We start from the raw sequence: 22,195 nt of genomic DNA on the forward strand, positions 1-22,195 counted from the left end.
ATTTATATATTTTATAATCAGGATTAGGATTATATAATAACAATAATATAACAATAATAAAAAGACACAAAAATACATCAAACCAAATATTAATATCTCCTCAAAAAATTATTTTGTTATTAATTAATCTTAGTGATTAAATGAAATGTTCTACTTCACATAGGAAATCTATAAAAGTAGTTTTTTTCTTAAGAAATCTCTGTTTGTGAAAATAGAACTTTGCCACAAGGATAAGAAAGTTAACAGTTGATTCTAAAGATTTGTTTGGGTTTTTAAAAAAAGCAAACAACATCCATAATGTGTAAATTACTTTAGAGAAACTATAGGAGCTCAAATCTTTCCAGAAAAGTGATGAAACATAGGCTACACGAGAAAAAATAAATGACAAACACTTTTTTTCAGATACATCACAAAATTTACACAAGAAAGTGCACTTTTTCACTTTATTCTTTTGAATCAGCAAGGTGCATTTAGTGTCAGATGACGTCCCAAAAATTGCACGAGCTGTAAGTGCCTACACACACCCACAATATGAGAGCGTTGTGATTCAGTCGCGTCGCGTTCAGTGAAGGTGAGCTGCGTCACGTCAAAGAGAAGCGCTCAGACACGTTGCGTGAGCTGAACGGAACCTACCTCTGGAAAACTATCTAACTTTCGAGCTAAATCTTGTTCATTTGCGGGAACATCTGACCAAGAATAATGCTTTAAAATGATTCCACTGTTAAACATGAAGCTAATTCTGTTCCGTGAATTGGGAATCGTCTGTCTTCTGCTGACAAGCGCGGTGTGGTGCTCCGTTTCTGAGAGGAAAGGTGAGTGAAGTAACTTAACTGTTGCTAACAAAAATCTCATATCCGTCCTGAACAGATATATGTTTGTCTGTCTACATAAAACGTATTTTAAAACCGTGCCAAATGAAAAGTTTGATAATAGGAGAAGGAAATAAATGACGTACATTTACTAAAACGTCCACACCTTTGACAGTGTAAACAAACAGATAGATAGATAGATAGATAGATAGATAGTATTTAAGGGTCTTTCATTAACGTTCTTATCAATTATATGATGCTTGATAGATAAATTATTTATTTACATTATTAATAATGTATGTAAAGGTATGATTAAGTTTTATGAAGTTTTAATGACTTTACCTTTTACATGTATAGTAATTCATTTTCTGAAAAGTAGCCTATTAGGTAGATTAGAGAACTGGCATGACATTATTAATCATATACCCAGCTGCAGGTTTGTCTTTAACCCCAGCAAGTGACCCTAAGACAAGGTGTCACTAATGTGCTTATGGAGGTAATTAAGTATCAAACATATAAATACTTGATGAACTTTGATGAACCAAAAGAGGTCAGCTGCAGCAGACTGAGTGGGGTCTGGGCCCTCAGCGTCCGTCTGTGGTCCAGACTCTGGTCTGCCCAAACCGACTCTGTTCAACATGCTGTTTGAGGTTTCTTGCCAGTTTAGAAATGAACAGCAGATGGTGAACACCAAAACTGTCCCAGAACAAACCAAGCAGAAATGGGTTAAATACATTTTGATCCTGTGGTGACAGCTGGATTGAAATCAGAATCAAAATCAAAAGAAATGCAGAAAAAAATGGTTTGCATATCGCAAATGATTCACAGGCGAATTGTAACATTAAAACAATTCAGCATCAGTAATGTATCTTAAGTAAATGTGTCTAAAATGGAGAGATCAGCCTCTAGAATTGGCTTATTGCATTATTAAAATATTTTGATGTACACCCACAGTATGACCATAGGTTAAGAGTGGCAGATTTTTGTTATCTGATAAGCAGCACACCTTTCAAACACAAAATAACTTTTGCGTGCTGTCCAAGACATTCTGATCATACTTTCAGCACATAAACCTATGACGCAGACTATACATCTCAAGTAGTTCATCTGCATTTCCTTCAACAGTTCAAAGACAGCAGGCGAATTATATATTTTATTTTAAATGCTGAGTAAAAAACAATGAATTGTGAATTCTAATGTTTGTCCACGACTCGTGCTGCTGTGTGATGAAAAGCTGTGTTTGTGGATCACTTTTTTTCCATTTATAATTATATAAATAATTTCTCTTTAGCATTTGTTCATGCACTTCAGTATTGCAGATAAATATGAATAATTAATTTAATCCATTTAACCTTTGTCCCTTTGTTTTTGTTTTTCTATGAAACTTTCAAGTGTCAATCAATTAATTACAAGAGTTATTGAATAATTAAGCCCATGGGAAAACGTTATACTTCAAAAATATACTTCAATGCCAATACATTATTGTGGCCTTAGCAGTTTTGCAACCAAATCAGTCTCTCCAACAGATCCCCAAAAAAATCATTCATCATACCAAACATATATATACACTATATTCACACCTTTTGGTTGACTATCCCTATAAAAGTGAAGTGTTAAATAAAAAATAAAAAAGACTTTCTCCTGAGAGGTGCAAACATTGTCATGCTATCAAAACATTGCTTTGTTCATTTAAGCATCCCAATCAGCCCAGCACAGCAACTCTGGCTCCGCCAATGGTGGGAGTATCCTTTTTGTGACCAATGGCAGAGCTCAAGAAAACTGTCATTATTCCTTGCAAGTCTTTTTGGTTAAATTACACACTTCACCTTTAATGACCTGTCAATTGAAAAGCCTTCTGGCGATGTGCCTGTGGTATGCATGTGTCAGCATAACCTGTCAGTCAGTATTATCTCTGGGATATCTCATACTTGTTTCATTGCCACAGCCTGAAAATAAAAGGTTACAATAAAGGCTCAGAAAAGTTATTACAAAGCAGATACTTTTCTTCTACTGTCTTGATGACATCAAGCATCATTAACGTAATAGTTAACCCACAAATTTAAATTAGCTGAAAATTTACTCAACCTCAGGCCATCAAAGACCCAAGAGTCCAAACATCATCACAATAATCCACAAGTAACTACATTACTTCTTGAATTAATGTCTTGTGAAGTGAAAAGCTGCATGTTTGTGAGGAACAAATTGATCAAGGCGTTTAAACTTTAAACCGTCACTTTTGACCAAATCCATAACAATGCTTCCTCTAGTGAAGTCGATCCCCTGTTATTGTTTCACATCAAAATCCACCCCCCTTTTTTTTTTTTTTTTAATTGCTTTGGACAGTTTTAGCTTGTAAACGGTGCTTGAACTATATGCATATTTCTCTCCTGATTCAGATGAGATTACTTTTTCACTGGAGATAGCATTATTATGGATAGAGGACTCATATTTTAGCTGGAAGCAATGGCTTGAAGCTAAAGAAATCTTAATGATGAATTTGTTTATTGCTAACATGCAACAAGTTAGTTGATGGACTGGAGTTAGCTATGTGAACTATTCTTGAGTGAACTGTTCCTTTAACTGGAAGGAGACTGCACCCATTCATGTGAATCCTGATTGTGGATAGACAAGTGGTTGACGTAGGTGTGGATTACTGTCCTAAGATTAATCGAAAGACAAAGCGAAATACCGTGGTAAAGTACAACCCTGCCAATATCAGATCTTGTATTTGTTCACAGATTAGTTGGCATGCAGAGTCAGGCCCAGAGTTTGACAAATTATGTCACAACATCTATTTGGCACTGTTTTCTACAAAACCATTAAACATACTCAGCGGTAGATATCAGATATCTCTGGTCAAACACAAAGATGCATATTTCATACTGAACGTGTTGTGATGACTATCATTGTTTCCATTGAGAAGCAAAAGGCTAATATGCATCACCCCAAAAAAATCATGTTATGTTTCATATTTTTGTGCTTAATCCATTTGTCATTTAGTTAATTTTAAAAGAATGAAAACGAAACAACAACTTGGATAGGAACATCCAATCATCATGCATCTTTCACATTCAGTATGAGCTGGTATAAATGCATTGTATCTGAATACAGATTCATTTTCTTAGTCCACATGTATGCGCTATTCTCTAGTGTCCTCCTTCTGCCCAGCTTCTGTTGTAATTTTTTCTAGACATCACCATTTGATCTAAATCTAATTGTCTTTGAAACTCTTTGCAGACTTATAAATATCCAGAGTTTTAACTAAAGACTAGAAAAGTACTCCTGTTTACAAGCATCACGCTCTCTGACCACCAACTACAAGGGTAAACTGAAAGTAATGCAGTCAGTCAGTGTAAATGAATACATAACTGCAATCTATTATTGTTGAAAATGCCAAAATAGTTCTCGTCATCAATCTAAGCCCCATATTGAATTGATCTGTTAAGTGGTATGAAACGTTTCATTGATTCTCATTTAAAAAATGTGGGCAAAATCAATTTTAGTCTGTGAGATGCCAGTATATATTTAGTCAATAATGTGTTTCTTACATTTTGATAACTGTAGGTGACTGAGTTGCCTAAAATTATAATTTTCAACATTGATAATAATAAGAAATGTTTCTTGAACAGCAAACCAGCGTATATATTAAAATGATTTCTGAAGGATCATGTGACACTGAAGACTGAAGTAATGATGCTGAAAATTCAGCTTTGTGTCACAGGAACAAATAACATCTTAAAATATATTAGAAAATGTTGAATTGTAATAATACTTCACAATATTGCCTTTTTTGTTCAGCATTTTTAATCAAATTAAATCGGCCTTAATGAGCAGAAGAGGCAAGCTTTTGAATGCTAGTGTATGCATGTTTATTCTTATCTTAAGGATTTGTGTTATTTACGAGACAAGACATTAACATCTAACTGCAAAAACAGCTGGATTTTAGGATTTACAGACCATGATAAACCAAGACCATAGCCTTGAGGCTTTATATAAATGTGTTTATTTTGTAAACAGAAGCCATGGAAGATGCCTGAAATCGTGAGGCCTCTTCAGGGGATGTGTGCTGTTATTGTTCAAATTAGCACTGAAAAAAAAAAACTCCACTAACGTAACTAACCAAAACACCATGGCAAAAGCATTGCAACTCCCTAGCAACATTTAAACTTCTTAGTGGCTGCAACTTTTACACTGGAAAACAGCTATAAAACAACATTTCATGGATTCTTGTCTTCTTCAACAAAATATGTGAATTTACTAAAATTCATGTCTCATGTTGTTTACAAAATGCACTGATTATGCCATGTTTTCACTTCTGCAGTCAGCAAATCACTGCATAGACAAAGAGCTGAATTCATACAATTGTTGAATTTTGTCACAAACAGACAATACGTTGCTTATTTGATTAAGACAGACCCTGTTTGTTTAAAAAAAAAGAAAAGAAGCACACAGCCATGGAGCGAGACATCTCTGTCTCAGGCTGTAAATTGTATTTACTACAATTCAGTTAGACTGCATTTTATCCACATGTCTCTCATTTAGGATGACAACAGTGAACTCTATTGCATGCTAAAGAGAAACAGAAATGTAAGAAACACGATCATGTAAAACTGTTCACACTGTGCATCCTTGTACTTAAGAAGATTAATCATACTTATTTAGAAATTTCTTGAGAATGCATGCACATCTATTTTTAAAGATTTTTTTAAATGTTATTTAAAGCAAGCATCGTATGCTCACCAAGGCTGAATTTATTTGCTCAAAAATACCTTAAAATCAGTAATATTGTGAAATATTATTATTGTTTAAAATAACTTTTTTTGGGGGGCTATTTGGTAAAATGTAAATTATTCCTGTGATGCAAAGCTGAATTTTAAGCAACATTTCTCCAATCTTCAGAGTCGCCCGAAACCTTCAGAAATCATTCTAATATGTTGCTTTGCTTCTCAGTAAACATCTCTTACTATTATTTGTGTTGAAACGGTTTAGCTACTTTTTTTGATTAAAAAACAAAACTGGATTTATTTGAAAAAAAAATAGTTTGTAACATTATTATTTTTACTGTCACTTTTGATCAATTTCAGGGATCCTTGCTAATTAAAGTATTAATTTCCTTTAAAAAGAAAATCTTGTGACCTCAAACTATTTATTTACACAGTACAATTTAATTTTTGTAACATCCTGCTGGTACTGTCACTAAGGAAGTGACAGTACTTCTCAAGTCTTGTGTTTCTTTGCACTGATGAGATCTCAATAACCTTTGTGTCGCCTTTGCATCATTTGCAAAAGATAAAACACTTGAGTTTATCATAGTCAGAATGCTGTTCTCAGTTCCAGATGGTTAGACTGATGTGAGTTAAGGTGTTCCTCCATAAATATTTTTTCAAGGAGCAACCTGTTCAGTCACATCCCATGTTCGGGCTCATGCCTCAGGCAGTGCTGCTGATCTGAAAAAGTACGCCTGATTATTTCTTCCGTTTCTGACATCAACTGTTAATATTTTTCATGTCATAACCTTGATGAATTTAGACATGCTGGATTTTCAGAAAGCAATTCATGCAAGAGCAGCATGTCTTGACAAGGTTTGTTGGTTCTGACCGTCTCACGTCTCACATGACAGCTTCACAGGTAGAGCTATGATACCAAAAATGACAGAAATGTAACTCTTGCAAAAATGGAAATACCCTTCATGTGCGCCGTCATGACGTAATGAAGAAGCAAAGAAACGTAGTTTGCACTTTCATTGTGTTTTTTCATATTTTGTTCAGATTAAATTTTAACATAGTCCGATTTAAGACCGAATAAATATGTAGTCAAATATTAAACCTCATATCAAAGTTACAATTTAAATATCTGTCTTTTGGACTGTTTAGTTTCTTATATATGCACTACCTCTGTTTCAAAACCTCAAGCAAAATGGCTTGATGTGATTTAAGAAAAAAAACATACTTTAAATAAATTAAAATGGCTAAAAATCTAAATGCAAGCCTGTGTATATGAGAGAATTTAAAAAATGTGACCTGGAAAATTCATGGTAAAATCTAAAAAAATAAAAAAATAAAAAACATTTTTAATTTTTATTTTATTTTATAATGAATGTAATTTTTCTAGCTATGTATAAAAATAAATAAAAATAAATCCACAGACATCTCAGGATCTCCATTCTATTAGTTCCCCGCCACACACTTTATTGATCCCAGAGGGGAAATAGATGATACTTGAGTTGTTACTTGCATTGTGTGGAAACACAACCCACATCTTGCACGTGGCAAACAAGAATTCAACCAGTTCTTAAGTTGAGCAACACTTGAGTGCAATATTTGAGTCTCACCCCTGGTGAACCACATTCTTGATCACGGTGTTCCTGCCCCCAAAACTTGCTCTTCCGCTAGACATGAGACACTTAACGTTGACTGCAGGAATTCAACACCTGCATGACAGGAGACGACGAAACAAGTGCTTGTTTTCCACTGTAGCTTTTACCTTCACAATGAGTTTTGGAAATTATAATTTCTTGGATACAAGATCATACCATGTTAAATATGTAAAAGGGTAATATAACGAAGACTCACCAAATCCCGATGTTCAGGAGGTAGAACTTTATTTGAAATAAATACAGTCTTAATAAGCAGAAAAGGCTTCTTATAAAATCTTAGTTATTCCTGACTTTTGTGTATGGTTATCTTGAGTATGTTCTGTCATACCTTCACTACCTGAGTTTGGATTTCACCTCTCCTTTGTTCTCCAGTATGTCAGGGAACCAATAATAAGCTGACTCTGCTGGCACAGCCAGACGATCACTATAGATCCATGGTGCGGATGTACAGTAACTGCACAGTCGTGCTGGAGAACCTGGAGATAACCAATGTTCAGGAGTACCACGACCTCTCCTTCCTCAGAGTGAGTGCTATAACACACCAGATCATTAGTTATGTACTACTACTTGCTCAGATCTTTAACTAACTGGTTAAATTATTGATTGAAGTCAGAAGACTTTTTAAAAGGTATTTAGGGGGCCTGACAGAAATAGTCTTTCTGTCATAGAGCATTGAAGAAGTTGGTGGCTACGTGCTAATAGGAATAAACCATGTGGATGTGATACCCCTGGAAAACCTGCGCCTCATTCGTGGACATTCTCTCTTCGATGGCAAGTACGGCCTTGCTGTGGTGGCAAACTTCCACAGGAATGAGTCTTTAGAGAACAACAGCATCACCAGCGGCCTCCGAGAGCTGCACATGAGAAGCCTCGCAGGTAAAGCATTTATATGTATTCAATGAGTAGATGCTTTTATGCAAAGTGATTTGAGAAGCACAAGAAGCATGTTTATAGATTCCCAAGCACCACAATGTGTTGAATACAGCATGCAATATGTATATAAAGTCACATTTCTATTATTTACATTGATAGGGAATAATTTTTTCTTCTTTATCTGGCAGAAATTCTCAAAGGTGGAGTTAAAATAGCCCATAATCCTTTGCTTTGCAATGTGGAGACCATACAGTGGTTGGACATCGTGCAGGATGACAGTGATGTGTCTGTGTCGGGAGGGAATGACTCTCAGTGTAAATGTTTCTAGACTTTTACAAACATAAATTATGCAAATTATTTCAAAACATTCATATACAAAACAATTGTTTTAAATTGTAGTAATATTTTACAATATTACTCTTTATAATTTTTTTTCTTGATCAAATAAATGCAGTCTTGGTGCATATAAATAATAATAATATAGTAATATATATTACACTTTCTTTCGTACCTCAGGTAGACGATGTGACTCGGGATGCTATAATGGTTCGTGTTGGGCTCCAGGACCAGAGAACTGCCAGATCTGTAAATTCAGTTGTATATAATTCTCTAAAGGAAAATGTATGAGTAAACTACATCCTAACAAGCATTTTTTCATCTTCACTGTCAGTGACTCGGTTGAACTGTGCCGAGCAGTGCTCACGGAGGTGTAAGGGTCCCAAACCCATCGACTGCTGCAGTGAACATTGCGCTGCAGGCTGCACCGGACCCCAACCAACAGACTGTCTGGTGAGTGGAGCGCTTTTCAAAAGTCCTCAAGGAGATTCTTAAAACACACACGATCTAACATTTTAAAAGAAGCATGGGTGCTTATTTTTCTTGTATATTATTTACTGATCGCATTAAACCTACAAAGAAAATATAATAATATATAATGTTAAAGTATTTTATTATATATTTAAAGGTAAAGTTATAATATTTTAATATAGCCTAGGTTTGAAGTTCAGCATTTTTTCTTTTAATTTATATACATATATATATATATTTCTGGCATAAAAGAAAAATCAATAAATTTTGACCCATACAATGTTTATTTATATATATATATATATATATATATATATATATATATATATATATATATATATATATATACATTGTATGGGTCAAAATTAATTGATTTTTCTTTTATGCCAAAAATCATTAGTGTGTTAAGTAAGGATCAGGTTCCGTGAAAATATTTAGTAAATTTCGTACCGTAAATATATAAAAAAAATACTATAAGATTTTATTAGTAATATGCATTCCTAAGGACTTCATTTGGACAACTTTAAAGGTGATTTTCTCAATATTTAGATTTTTTTTGCTCCCCTCAGATTCCAGATTTTCAAATAGTTGTATCTTGGCCGAATATTGTCTGATCCTAATAAACCATACATCAATGGAAAGCTTATTTAGTCAGTATATCAGTTTCCAAAAACTGACCCTTAAGACTGGTTTTCTGGTCCAGGGTCACATTTATAGTTTTGATACCTAATGATCAGTATAGGGAACAAATGTTGTTTATGATGACTTTTTCTGCAGGCCTGCAGAGACTTCCAGGACGATGGGAAGTGCAAGGATGCATGTCCACGTCTTATGCTGTATGACCCCAACACTCACCAACTTGTTCCCAATCCTGACGGGAAGTATAACTTTGGAGCCACCTGTGTGAAGAAGTGCCCTTGTGAGTCTTAACTCAAATCAAACTAAGATCACTATGACAAGAGTATGTAATTCTTTTCATTAAAAACCTTTAGTTTGTAAATCTAAGTGCCCCAAAAGTCATGGAGGTATACTGGCTCATTGCTATTGTGCATGCCACCATTAACATTATCCAAATAGCACTGGTCTTTAGCCAGTTTTGATTGCAAATACACAAGCAAAGACACACCCAGAGATTATGCGCTGTGTGAACAAAGAGCTACTGTTCTCTGAGTTGTCAATGTTTATTTTAAGTAAACGCTTTAAAAAATTGCTTTAGCCCTAAAATAAATTGTGTTGCTATTGATAAATATAATGAATGAATAAAATATTTATTGCAAAAGACCTCACGCGTGTCTCCTCTAGAGTTTCAGAAGATATGTCAACAATGACTCAAACGGCTTCAGATGGCAAGATTCCAAAGTCTGCAGTCAGAATTCCGAGATCTCAATTTAAATTTAAATTCTCTCAAATTCAAATGATCTAAGCTATACTATTTAATGCTAATAGTACAGCTCTATACTACATGATGTCAGTAAGGTCTCATTAGTGCCTTTTTTATTTAAGGAGAACCATCTAGGAGAAACAGCATCTATACTTAACTGAAACATAACTGAAAATGCCTCTATCTGCTGCAGATAACTTTGTGGCGACCGATCATGACGCCTGCGTCCGAACCTGCAGCAGTAACATGCATGAAGTGGAGGAGAACGGAATAAGAAAGTGCAAACAATGTGACGGCCTGTGCCCGAAAGGTCAGCAATGTCATTAATAAATTAATTGTGTTGTTTTTGACATGTTTAATCAATTTTGCATAACACGGATATCTAATAAATGTTAAATAAATTGAATGTGTGTTTTATTTTAGTCTGTGATGGTCTTGGGACGGGGGCACTTGTTAAAACCATCGCAGTCAGTGCAACCAACATCGATTCATTTATCAACTGCACCAAAATAAATGGGCACATTACAATAATGCAGATGACTTTTCAAGGGTGAGATTTTATGCGCTACTTTCTGACTGAATCAGTAAGCCTTGTTTTCATGCTATACATTTAATCTAACACTATAAATATTCTTTTCAAGGGATGTTTTTACAAATACTCCCAGCATGGACCCTGTGAAACTTGATTATTTCAAAACAGTGAAGGAAATTTCAGGTAAACTATATATGTTTGCATGTACATTATATATATTTGCATTTATATTTTCTTGTATAATTATACATATGTTATAAAATAATTTATATTATAATTAAAATTATAAATACTGCGCATCATTTGCATTTATTTTATACCTATTTTATTCTCAAGTAATATTAGAATTCAATTTTAAATTATTTGTATGTAATATATAATTATAAGTGTAGAGCATTGCGTTAGCAAGCGCAAGGTTGGGGGTTTGAATCCCAGGGAACACATGTTAGGAGAAAATTGTTAGCTTGTATGTAATGTAAGTCACTTTGGAATAAAAGTGTCTGCTCAATGCATACATTTATTAATATACCAATATACCATCTTGGCATATGAATGGCATTTGTCTTTGACTAAAGCCTTATTTAGCGGTGCTATTTTATTTTCCCCAGGGTTTCTGTTAATCCAAGACTGGCCTGAACACCTCAATTCCCTCAGTCCCTTTGAGAACCTGGAGATCATCAGAGGAAGAACTAAACAACAGTGAGTTCTAGACATGTTTACTTACAATTAAGTCATTTTCTCTGCATATTAAACCCGTTTTGTCATGGAACAAAAAATATATTTTCCACATTTAAATGTTTCTCTCTTTACCTCTCTCATAAATGAAGAGGAACCTTCAGTTTTGCCGCCTTGAACATACCGCACCTGGATCATCTCGGCCTGCGTTCGCTGAAGGAGATCAGTGATGGCGACGTGGTGATCAAGAACAACCCCCGTCTATGTTACGTTGAAGGCAGCTACTGGCATAAGCTGTTCAGATCAAAGAACCAGCGCATACGAACTGGAAACAACGCAGCAATGCACAGCTGTGGTACCGGACTGAACTCAAATATATTTTATTTTACTTTTACATTATATTTAGTTTTACGATTTATTTGTTGGCAAGGAATTGTGAGGTCGCAGTGCTTATATTTTCAAACAAAACCTCTCTTGTGTGCTCTTCAGAGCAGCAGAACAGCACTTGTGATAGTATGTGTGGAGAGGAAGGCTGCTGGGGTCCGGGGCCGTCCATGTGCGTCTCCTGCCAGCATTTCAGCCGTAGGGGGCGCTGTGTCAGTCACTGCAATCTGCTGGATGGGTGAGTGTCTTATTTTAAAAATAAGTCATCATAATGTGAACGGGTCAATAAAAGCATTGACTAGGCTTTTTACAACAAATACTTTACTTGTTCACTGCAGTACCGCCCCCACTGTTGTTTAGCTTTTTTGTAAAAATAAAAATCATTTAGTTTAGTTGGACAATGGCCGCTACAATTGAAAACTGAAAGCATCTGCTCTGCTCCATACAGCGCATGCTGCAGAGCCGCGGCACAGTGCACAAAAACAACACTAATACTGAGAAAACGATGGCACACGGATGATTTGGTTTTCAAGAGAAATTTAAAAGTAAAGTAAAACACCTCTTCTTAAACCAGGGAAAGTGAACATGCAAGCACTGTCACTAACATCCAATTTAGATTTCAATTTCAGTTTTTATTTTGAAAAGTCTTTTGCCTTTGCTGTTTACCCGATGTTATGTTACGGAGGCTTTTTTCTTCTTTTTCTTTGTTTCATTCCAGTGTTTGCTAAACTTTCTGTAATTTGTTAGTCGATACATAGTACAGCATGTGGTGTATGCAATGCCCCTTCTTATTCGTCTTTGTTAATAAACGTTATATGAGTTAGTTTGTAATTGTACTGGTTTATTGTTGTTTTGCTTTTCATTAAGAATAATAATGAATCCATCTTTCAAGTATTGATTTTAGTCTTAGAAAGTGGAAGGTCTAAAGAGGTTAAGTGCAAAAGACAACTATCTTTCTTTGTAAAATATGACACCAAGTTTGCAAATTCAAGTTGCAGTGTGAAATAAAGGAGTTTTTACACTCCTGTTGGCTGATGTATTTGATATGTTTCTACAGAGACCCCCGCGAGTATGTGTCAGAGAACATGTGTTTGGAATGTAACCCTGAATGCAAGATCATGAATAAGACACCAAGCTGCCATGGGCCGGTACGTCGCACTGAGTCAATGTTTCATATCCCATATAAACTGTATTATTAGTGATGCTTGCTCACACTCTGAACAAACCCCATAACCCAAAGTATAAAACTTGTTGGTGTAATTCATCAGTGACACCTAAAATCACACAGCTTGTTGAGGTGTTCTGTTACTTTTCTGATACATTAGTCTTGCGATTTCAGTAGTCTGGCAGTCTATTTTGAGAAAATGTTTCCAAACTTGGTCCTGAAGGGCCGGTGTCCTGCAGAGTTTAGCTCCAACTTGTCTCTACACACCTCGCTGGACATTTCTAGTATGCCTAGTAAGTCCTTGGTTAGATGGTCCAGGTGTGTTTAATTAGGGTTGGAGTTCAACCCTGCAGGACACCGGCCCTCCAGGACTAAGTTTGGAGACCCCTGATTTTGAACAACACTAATACAACCATCACATTTTCATCAGAAAATATCCAAATTGGTGTGTGTTATCTACAGTAATAATGGTAAGATGTGTAAGTGGTTCTTGTTGCTTTCCCTGTATCCCTCTAACTAGGGAGCTGATCAGTGTACTGAGTGTGCTCACTTCAAAGATGGGACGCAGTGCGTGGCACAGTGTGCCCAGGGTGTGCAAGGCCTGTATAACAGGCTTGTCTGGACATACCCAGACAAAAATGGACAGTGTCAGCCATGCCATGCCAACTGCACACAAGGGTAGGAACAAGTCAAACCATGAGTTATAATGATTAAAGTGACATAATAATCATAATGTTTCTGTTATAACAGGTGCAATGGACCAGGACTGGAAGGTTGTGAACTGAAAGGGTACAGTAGTTCATGTGTTGTTATTACTAGACTTTAGGTGTGTAACGGTACGCAAAAATCACGGTTCGGTACGTACCTCGGTTTTTAAAGTAACGGTTCGGTTCATTTTCGGTACAGTAAGGGAAAGAAATGCAAACATTTAACTGCAGTTTGTTTATTACTATAAACTTTTTTTTTTTTACAATTTGTTTACACTTTTTTAAATACTTTTTAATAAAATATATATAAAATAAAAAAAAGAATAAGAAATAAAATACTGCTGCAAAGTTCTCCACTAAATAAAATACTCTCATTCTCAAACCAATATCATGTGATGATAAAATAATGAAAAATATATAATGAAAAATATAATGAAAAATATAAATAACTATGTAATAATATAAATAAATAATATAAATATAAATAAATATCTATGATTACAGTGCAGCATTACCAATCCCAGCTTGTAGGCCTGCTCATATTTAAAAAAATATATATATAACTTTTCCAAAGTGTAAAGTGCAGCATGAACAGTTTCAGTTTTTAGACCTGTTCGTTTGGAAACTTGAAAATGTACCTATGTTCCATAAACAAAATATTGCATTCGGTCATTCTGTACACACATGCACTGTACCGAAAGCCCTGTACCGAAACGGTCCGGTACGAATGCATGTACCGTTACACCCCTACTAGACTTCATTAAGTACAGAAGTCATATAAAAGTCATTAACAGCCAAGCAAATCGAGAATGATTAAAAAATGTAAACACGGATGTTTTTTCTGAATTAAAGTTTACTTGTTGAATACCCTGTTTCACTCAGAAGTACATTAGAATATTGAAGTAAACTGGCTTGTGAATACGGTTTAAGTAATGAAAGTAAATGACTTGATAATCGTCTTTCTAGATCTCACATGCCTGTAGTGGCAGCTGGTCTTGTTGGAGGCATGCTACTGCTCATGGTCCTCCTCCTTTTCATCTTCGTCATTTTCCGCAGACGATACATCCGTCGAAAGAGGACCCTACGGCGCCTGCTTCAGGAGAGAGAGGTAAGACACAAAAATGAATTAGAAGTTAAGCATGACATATGATCCCCATATATAACCGTGTTTACGTCATTCTGCAGTTGGTCCAACCGCTGACTCCTAGAGGGGATGCACCCAACCAGGCTCTCTTTCGCATCCTAAAGGAAACAGAACTGAAGAAAATAAAAGTCCTTGGGTCTGGAGCATTTGGCACTGTCTTTAAGGTAGATTTATAATTACATTTATGCACACTACAGTAATTTAGGAGGACTAATGAAGATGTTTAAATGATCAATGTGACTTTCAATATTATGAAAAATATTGTTAGAGAATGAACCTGCATTTTTGTTCAGCCGGTCTGCTGATTTTGTTCAGATCAATGTGAAAATCAGACTGAATTTTCACACAGCATTTTCACACAGTGCTGTCAAATTAAACTGGTTACTTATATGAAAATGTCTAAATAAGCTAAAATATGTCCTAGATATCAAAAAAATTCAGATAATAAGGTATCTAGTATTACTCGTTTATTTTGAAGCGTCCATGATAACACTGTGAATGATGCTGACACTGTTGTTTTACACTAGCATAGTGCCTTTAACACGCACACAAAATGCTGAATTAAATCTGATTCATAGAATTAAAGATGCAATTATCTCTTTTTGTTCCTATTGTAAGATGGGAGTGCAATTTTGTAGAAGAAAAAAAGCAATCCTTCATAAATGAATAAAATGGCCCCACCTCTGAAACTTTACTGTTTTACATGGAAATACGTCACATTTCAGACATTGCAAACTTCAAATTCCTCAGTCAGCATGGAAGTTCTAAGAAATGTTTTCAGGATAGAAATAATTATCTTTCCTGTTTTTGTCCTAGGGTTTGTGGATCCCAGAGGGTGAGGATGTGAAAGTTCCTGTTGCTATCAAAGTTCTGAAAGAGGTTGCATCTCCCCGAGCCAACAAAGAGATCTTAGATGTGGGTATCTTCCTTTTTACTAATGATTAATAGTTGTCTTGGATTTGAAACTTGTATTTTGGTCTTTCAGGAGGCTTATGTGATGGCCGGTGTGGATCATCCTCACGTGTGTCGCCTGTTGGGAATATGCCTCACGTCCAGCGTCCAACTCATAACCCAGATCATGCCTTTGGGCTCCCTGCTGGATTACGTACAGGAGAATAAAGACAATATCTGCTCACAGACTCTGTTAAACTGGTGTGTGCAGATTGCCAAAGTGAGTTCAAAGTTGTTTGTGTGTCCTCCTATGTCAGCTTAACCCTCGATATCCAAAAAATTATTTATATATATATATATATATATATATATATATATATATATATATAAGTAACTCTAAATCAGGATGCATAAATATGTTTGCTCTATAAATTAACTTACCATTCAGAAGTTTGGGGTCAGTAAGATTTTTTTAATGTTTTTGAAAGAATTCACCTATGCTCACCAAGGCTGCATTTAAAAAAAATATATATATATATAGTGTATATAGTACATTAATATTGTAAAATATTATTACAACTTAAAACCATTATTTTCTTTTTTAATATATTTAAAAATGTTATTTATTCCTATGATGAAAAGCAGAATTTTCAGCAACATTGCTCCAGTCTTCAGTGTCACATGATCCTTCAGAAATCATTCTAAAATGCTGATTTAGTACTCAAGAAACATTTCTTATTATTATCGGTGTTGAAATCAGTTGTCCTGCTTAATATTTTTGAGGAAACTGTTACATTTTTTTCAGGATTCTTTGATGAACAGAAAATTCAAAAGAACAACATTTATTTTAAATAGAGTATTAATTATTAGTTCCTTAAAAAAAATCTTACTGACCTCAAAATGTTGAACAGTAGTCTTGCATAAACTTGTACATATAAATAAACACGTTATATAAATATGTATAAATAATTAACTCCCACTCCTGCTTTCACAACCCTCTCAAAAATAAATTCACTGCATTTGGTCTTGAAAACAACAAAATAGCGATTCTGAAAGTGCTGAGTCTCTTGGAATGAGCTGATTGGACGCACGCAGCATTCACTGACATCTATGCACATACTTGGGATTTCAAAAACATTCTGACCCTTCTCAACAGGGAATGAACTTCTTGGAGGAGCATCACCTGGTTCATCGTGATTTAGCGGCCAGGAATGTGCTGGTGAAGACTCCTCACCATGTGAAGATCACGGACTTTGGCCTGGCCAGACTGCTGGGGGCAGAGGAGAAGGAACACCATGCTGATGGAGGGAAAGTAGGTCACACTTAAACAATCCACTGATTCAAAATCATCAACTGTAAAAGAAATAAACCGAAATGTATTGGTGCGTATACACATATGTGGATATTTACAAGAAAGTTGACTTATTTTGGCTGCCTTTGCTTATTTTTTAGGTGCCTATAAAGTGGATGGCACTAGAGTCAATCCGTCACTGGATTTACACTCATCAAAGTGATGTTTGGAGTTACGGTCAGTGCTCATCTCTACATATAAAACAAACTGCATTCATTATTACGTCACAGGCAAAATTGCATAGACGAGTGTATAAATTAAAGCAATCGTTCAATCAAAAAAAATAAAAATTGCTGAATACTTTCTCACCAATGGATCCTCTGCAGTGAATGGGTGCCGTCAGAATGATTCCAAACAGCTGATAAAAAAATCACAATAATCCACACCAGTCCATCAAGATGTTTTAATTTAAATAAAACCCATCCCTTCTGGCCAAAAAAGGAATGCATAATCCATAATAACGTTTCCTCCAGTCCATCCACTGCCACAATCAACTGTTACGGACTGTTTTCACTCGTTTACAGTGTTTGATCTATGCATATTTCTCACCTGATTCAGGCAAAATGACTTTTTTCACTGGAGAAAACAACATTTGTGGATAGAGGACTTTAGAGGATTTTAGCTTGTAACAATGGTTTGAAGATAAAAACGTCTTAATGATAGATATGTTTCTTACAAACATAAGATATTAATTGATGCAATTAAAACTGGAGTCGTGTGGATTTGCAGTTTTTATCCGCTGTTTGGACTCTCATTCTGACGGCACCCATTCACTGCTGAGGATCCATTGGTGAAGAAGTGACAGAATGCTAAAGTTCTGATGAAGAAACAAACTCCTATGGCCTCAGTAAATCAGCATTAACACAGATTAATAAATGCTGTGAAAAAGTTTATGATAGCTCATTTAATTTATAACAGTCTTGTATTGTAAAGTGGTATTTAATTCATTAACTCTTCAGGGGTCACCGTGTGGGAGATGATGACATTTGGATCCAACCCATACGACGGAATCCCAGCCAGAGAGATTGCAGATATTCTGGAGAAAGGAGAGCGTTTGCCACAGCCGTCCATCTGCACTATAGATGTATATATGATCATGGTCAAATGTGAGTGCTACAGTTGTAATAGAGAGGAGAACAGAAGAGCATGTGATGGTACTGTAGCTACAGTGCAGCTTTTTGGCATATTATGCAACATTTCAGATGATCATGAGAATAGACATTGTGAATTGTGATTGGTATATAACATAATAGCAGCTGAACGTCAGTTGAAATGACAGGATATGAATGTATGTCTGTCTCTAGGTTGGATGATTGACGCTGACAGCAGACCTCACTTCCGCGAACTTGTAGCAGAGTTTTCAAAAATGGCCCGAGATCCATCCCGCTACCTTGTCATTCAGGTAGCTCACGAAAAAGATCTGCGCATTGCTTTTTAGGAATGAAAAATAAAACACATAATTGTAGAAGTTGAATTATTCAAACGAGAGTTTTTGATTCGGCATTATACACAGGGAGATGATCACATGCACCAGCTCAGCCCGACGGATTCGAAGTTCTGCATGTCGTGGATCAGTACAGAAGATATGGTTGGTGTGGTAGATGCAGAGGAGTACCTGCTACCCAACAAACGATTCTTCAACCAATCACAGCCTCCACCGATGCCTCAGTATCACAACACTGAAGTCAGTATCTCCTTCTATGGAATATTGTCAGTTAAAATCTTATTAGCCAATATGATTCACTGATGCTTTGTCTATTGTTTTAAGGACAACTACACGAATGATGTGATGTTGCCCTACATTACAGTCCCCACGCTTAAAGACCTCATGCTGCCAGGTATTACCAGAAAGTTAATGAGATTTAGAAATGACTTCTGAAACTAAAATGACGCAGTATAAACCAATGTTATTTTAGTATTATTTATATGCTCTTATAGTATTTATTAATATTTATTATATATATACACACACACAAACACACACACTTTTACATATGTTTGTTTATTTGAATAATTTTGAGATTTTTAAAAAATATTTTTTTATATGCCTGTTGTTTTAATACATTTTTTAGTTTTAGTAATTTCATTATTGCAACTTAAATGTAAGGTTTTTTTTTTAATCTAATATTTATATTGTATTTCGGCTTAATTTCAGGTAGCAAAAATATTTTTTTATAGTTTTATCTTTTATTTTAGTTAACAATAAGAATAATGGTATGGACTGTCACACTTACCAGTGTTGTTTATGTTAACAACCTATATAAATGGCAATTATTTATTATCATCTCTTAATTATATTTTTTTGCCATTATATTAATGACAGCACTCATTAATCAACAAATAAAACTGAAACCGTTAACTATAAAAAGTCTCATTCATCTGTTGTCCCTGTCCAGTTCTTAAGCAGCAAAAAAAAAACCCCAAAAAAACATTATTATAAATATAACAAAATAGCCCAAGATTCATCTAGATAATTTATAGTTCATTTAGTTCACAAAGAGATCTGTCTTCCACCTAGAAATGAAAAATAAAATAACCTTGTACTGATTATTTTGTGATTTATTTTAAAATGATTTATTTATTTAATCAATTTTTTTTTCTTTTTTTATTAATCTTACTTAAAAAAAATTTAAAATATTATATTGATTGATCACACTGACATTTATTTTATTTATATAATCTGTTTGCTTTGGCCAGTTTTTGGCCCGGCAAACTAAATATAAAAAATAATCAAAAATGATGACAAATCTCTTTCCCCACAGAGTACATTAACCAGGATGTAACCGCCACAAGCAATATGATAAACCCAATCTACGATGGTCCAGCCCATGGACAGACAGAAAGCGGATATATAGACACGTACGGATGTACACCTGACGGGCCGGAGTACCTGAACACATCCTGTGCTACTCTACCTCGCTCCCCATGTGCCACCCTGGATAACCCGGACTACCAGCAGAACTTCCTGCCCTCGTCCACCACTGATGTCCTTTTCCTCCCTGCAGCGGAGAACTTGCAGTACCTGGGGCTCAGCAAAGCCATGCAGTCTCACATACGTTAGATCAACGGTATGAAAGTATGAACTGCACTGCTTGAACTTCTCTGTGAACGTGTCGGTATTGCAGCTACGTTGAGAACAGAGAGGATGTCAGGTCTGGATATGCTTGAAGGCGAATGCCGTAATGATCTGGTTCTTAAAGGAGGTGCGAGACATCACGCTGAGAGTAATGTGTTGAATGTCAAGCTAGAGCACATTTCAGTATTTCTGTATATTATGGGTAATAGTTAATGCTTTGGATGAATGTTGTCATCTGATGTAGCTTAATTTATTGAACTAAAACATAATTGAGCTATTAAGTTAAACTTTCATCATTTTTACACTGATTTAGTGTAAAGTATTTTAGTGTAATCCTCTAGGAAAATTGTGACAGAAACGGCACTCGCGACCCCCATGTTTACTTCTGCGACATACAGCGTTCAAAACGTTTATTCATTGTTATTATAAATTATTATTTATTGTGTTAGTTGCTACTTTTTCTCCCAAATTTCTCCCTCTTAATTCTAAGTTTGTATCTCATGATGTAGACTTTTTGTTTTCTCGGAATCGTGAGGCTATAAACTCTAAACATCTCCAAGTTTACATCTTGCGCTTGAGTTTATATCTCACAATTCTGACTTTTCTCTAAATCCCGGGCTTACATCTCACGGTTATATTTTATTTTTTATTATATTTGGAAATGTTTCATGAGAAGCAAATTAGCATATTAGAATGATTTCTGAAGGATCATGAGACTCTAAAGACTTGAGTAATAATACAAAACAAATTCAGCTTTGCATCACAAGAATAAATTACAGTTTAAAATAAATTTTAAATAGTAAACTTTTATTTTAAATTGTAATAATATTTCACAATATTAAAATTTTTACCGTATTGTTAATCAAATAAATGCAGCCTTAGTAAGCATAAGAGAATTAATTCGAAAACATTCAAATAATCGTATTGACCCCACACTTTTGAACAGTAGTGTAATTCGGAATGAAATAAAACAAAATAATTTTATTGTTACCAGAATGGAGAAGGCTAGAAGAGAGGAACACATGATGACTGAAAAGGAAAAGGTTTCAGCTACAGTATCGACTGAAAAGTATTTTAGAGGCAAAGCAGGTTATAACATTTTGATGAAAGATTACTAAAACAAATGTTTTTATTTCGAATAAGGTACACCAATGATTTGTGCGCAATATTGTGAAGAATGCACATTAAGAATGTAAATAATACAAACATTCTATTTAAATATTCAAGCCTCTCCTCTGTAAATATAACAATGTTATGTCCACGACACGTAAAATTCACAAACACGATGTAAATAAAAGCTATCTGCAGTCATACAAACACTGACTTTTAAACCTGGACTGCAGTTAATGGACCCTCGAATTAATTTTTCAAGTGACCGTCCACATTCGGTTTCAAACATTTAACAACGGTTGTATTAATTGAAAGAAACAGGCTTTCTGATGTTAAAAGGTTCTTGTAAAACTTTACTACTTTGGTTTAAATGGCTATTTAATAGTTAGTTATCAAATCAGAAACATTCACCCAAGTGTGCACTTATCTCATGTTCTACTTCTAAAATTTCACGTAAAAACAGGCCATCATAATATTTGAACTGTACGGGATCCCAATAATATTTAATTGTTACTTAAAATTCATTGGCCATATCCACTGCCCAAAAATGTTGAATATAGTCAGAAAGAAGTCTTGAAATGTGAGTTTGACTGTGAAACCTGTTCTACTTCACTGTGAGACATCCATATTTAGTAGAGTACGTAAATGTACTTCATGTAGCACAATCCTCCTGAGATCTACTGTATTACGCACCTGTGAATGTCAGTTTTAGGATTTTAAAATGTGATTTAAATCTGTAAGGAAACTTTGTTACATTGCAGTGTTATTAAAATAGTGTTTAAATGTGAAAGTTAAGTCTTTTTTTTGTGACACCGGCACAAACATTACTGATGCACGATGGACCCTTTTCACAGACTGTGATGATGCATTTCCAGAATTATTAACATCTAGTATAGTTTTCTATGATTTAATAA

At 35.0% G+C, this 22,195-nt stretch overlaps 1 protein-coding gene across 1 annotated transcript; it reads left to right on the plus strand.

Moving 5' to 3' along the window:
• Nucleotides 1-573: 573 nt before the first annotated feature.
• On the plus strand, nt 574-22,071 carry LOC127946419 (epidermal growth factor receptor-like). The gene is made up of 27 exons (XM_052542973.1): nt 574-812; nt 7,558-7,709; nt 7,854-8,061; nt 8,247-8,372; nt 8,575-8,643; nt 8,729-8,847; nt 9,643-9,784; nt 10,440-10,556; nt 10,670-10,796; nt 10,888-10,961; nt 11,387-11,477; nt 11,606-11,808; nt 11,943-12,075; nt 12,895-12,985; nt 13,523-13,680; nt 13,753-13,791; nt 14,676-14,817; nt 14,895-15,017; nt 15,670-15,768; nt 15,839-16,024; nt 16,901-17,056; nt 17,197-17,272; nt 18,055-18,201; nt 18,400-18,497; nt 18,609-18,779; nt 18,864-18,933; nt 19,858-22,071. Exons 1-27 carry the CDS (start codon nt 710-712, stop codon nt 20,154-20,156), a joined length of 3,519 nt encoding a protein of 1,172 aa, XP_052398933.1. The 5' UTR covers nt 574-709; the 3' UTR covers nt 20,157-22,071.
• Nucleotides 22,072-22,195: the final 124 nt, after the last annotated feature.

Source organism: Carassius gibelio, chromosome A24 (genome assembly GCF_023724105.1).
Source record: "Carassius gibelio isolate Cgi1373 ecotype wild population from Czech Republic chromosome A24, carGib1.2-hapl.c, whole genome shotgun sequence".
Lineage (NCBI taxonomy): Eukaryota > Metazoa > Chordata > Actinopteri > Cypriniformes > Cyprinidae > Carassius > Carassius gibelio.

What these genes read in the sequence shown, in the direction of transcription:
- LOC127946419 (XM_052542973.1), top strand. Translation starts at nt 710, where the DNA reads ATGATTCCACTGTTAAACATGAAGCTAATTCTGTTCCGTGAATTGGGA. An exon ending in CATTTGGCACTGTCTTTAAG is followed by an intron (nt 15,018 to 15,669) that starts GTAGATTTATAA and finishes TTTTTGTCCTAG; the next exon opens with GGTTTGTGGATCCCAGAGGG. An exon ending in CCAACAAAGAGATCTTAGAT is followed by an intron (nt 15,769 to 15,838) that starts GTGGGTATCTTC and finishes TTGGTCTTTCAG; the next exon opens with GAGGCTTATGTGATGGCCGG.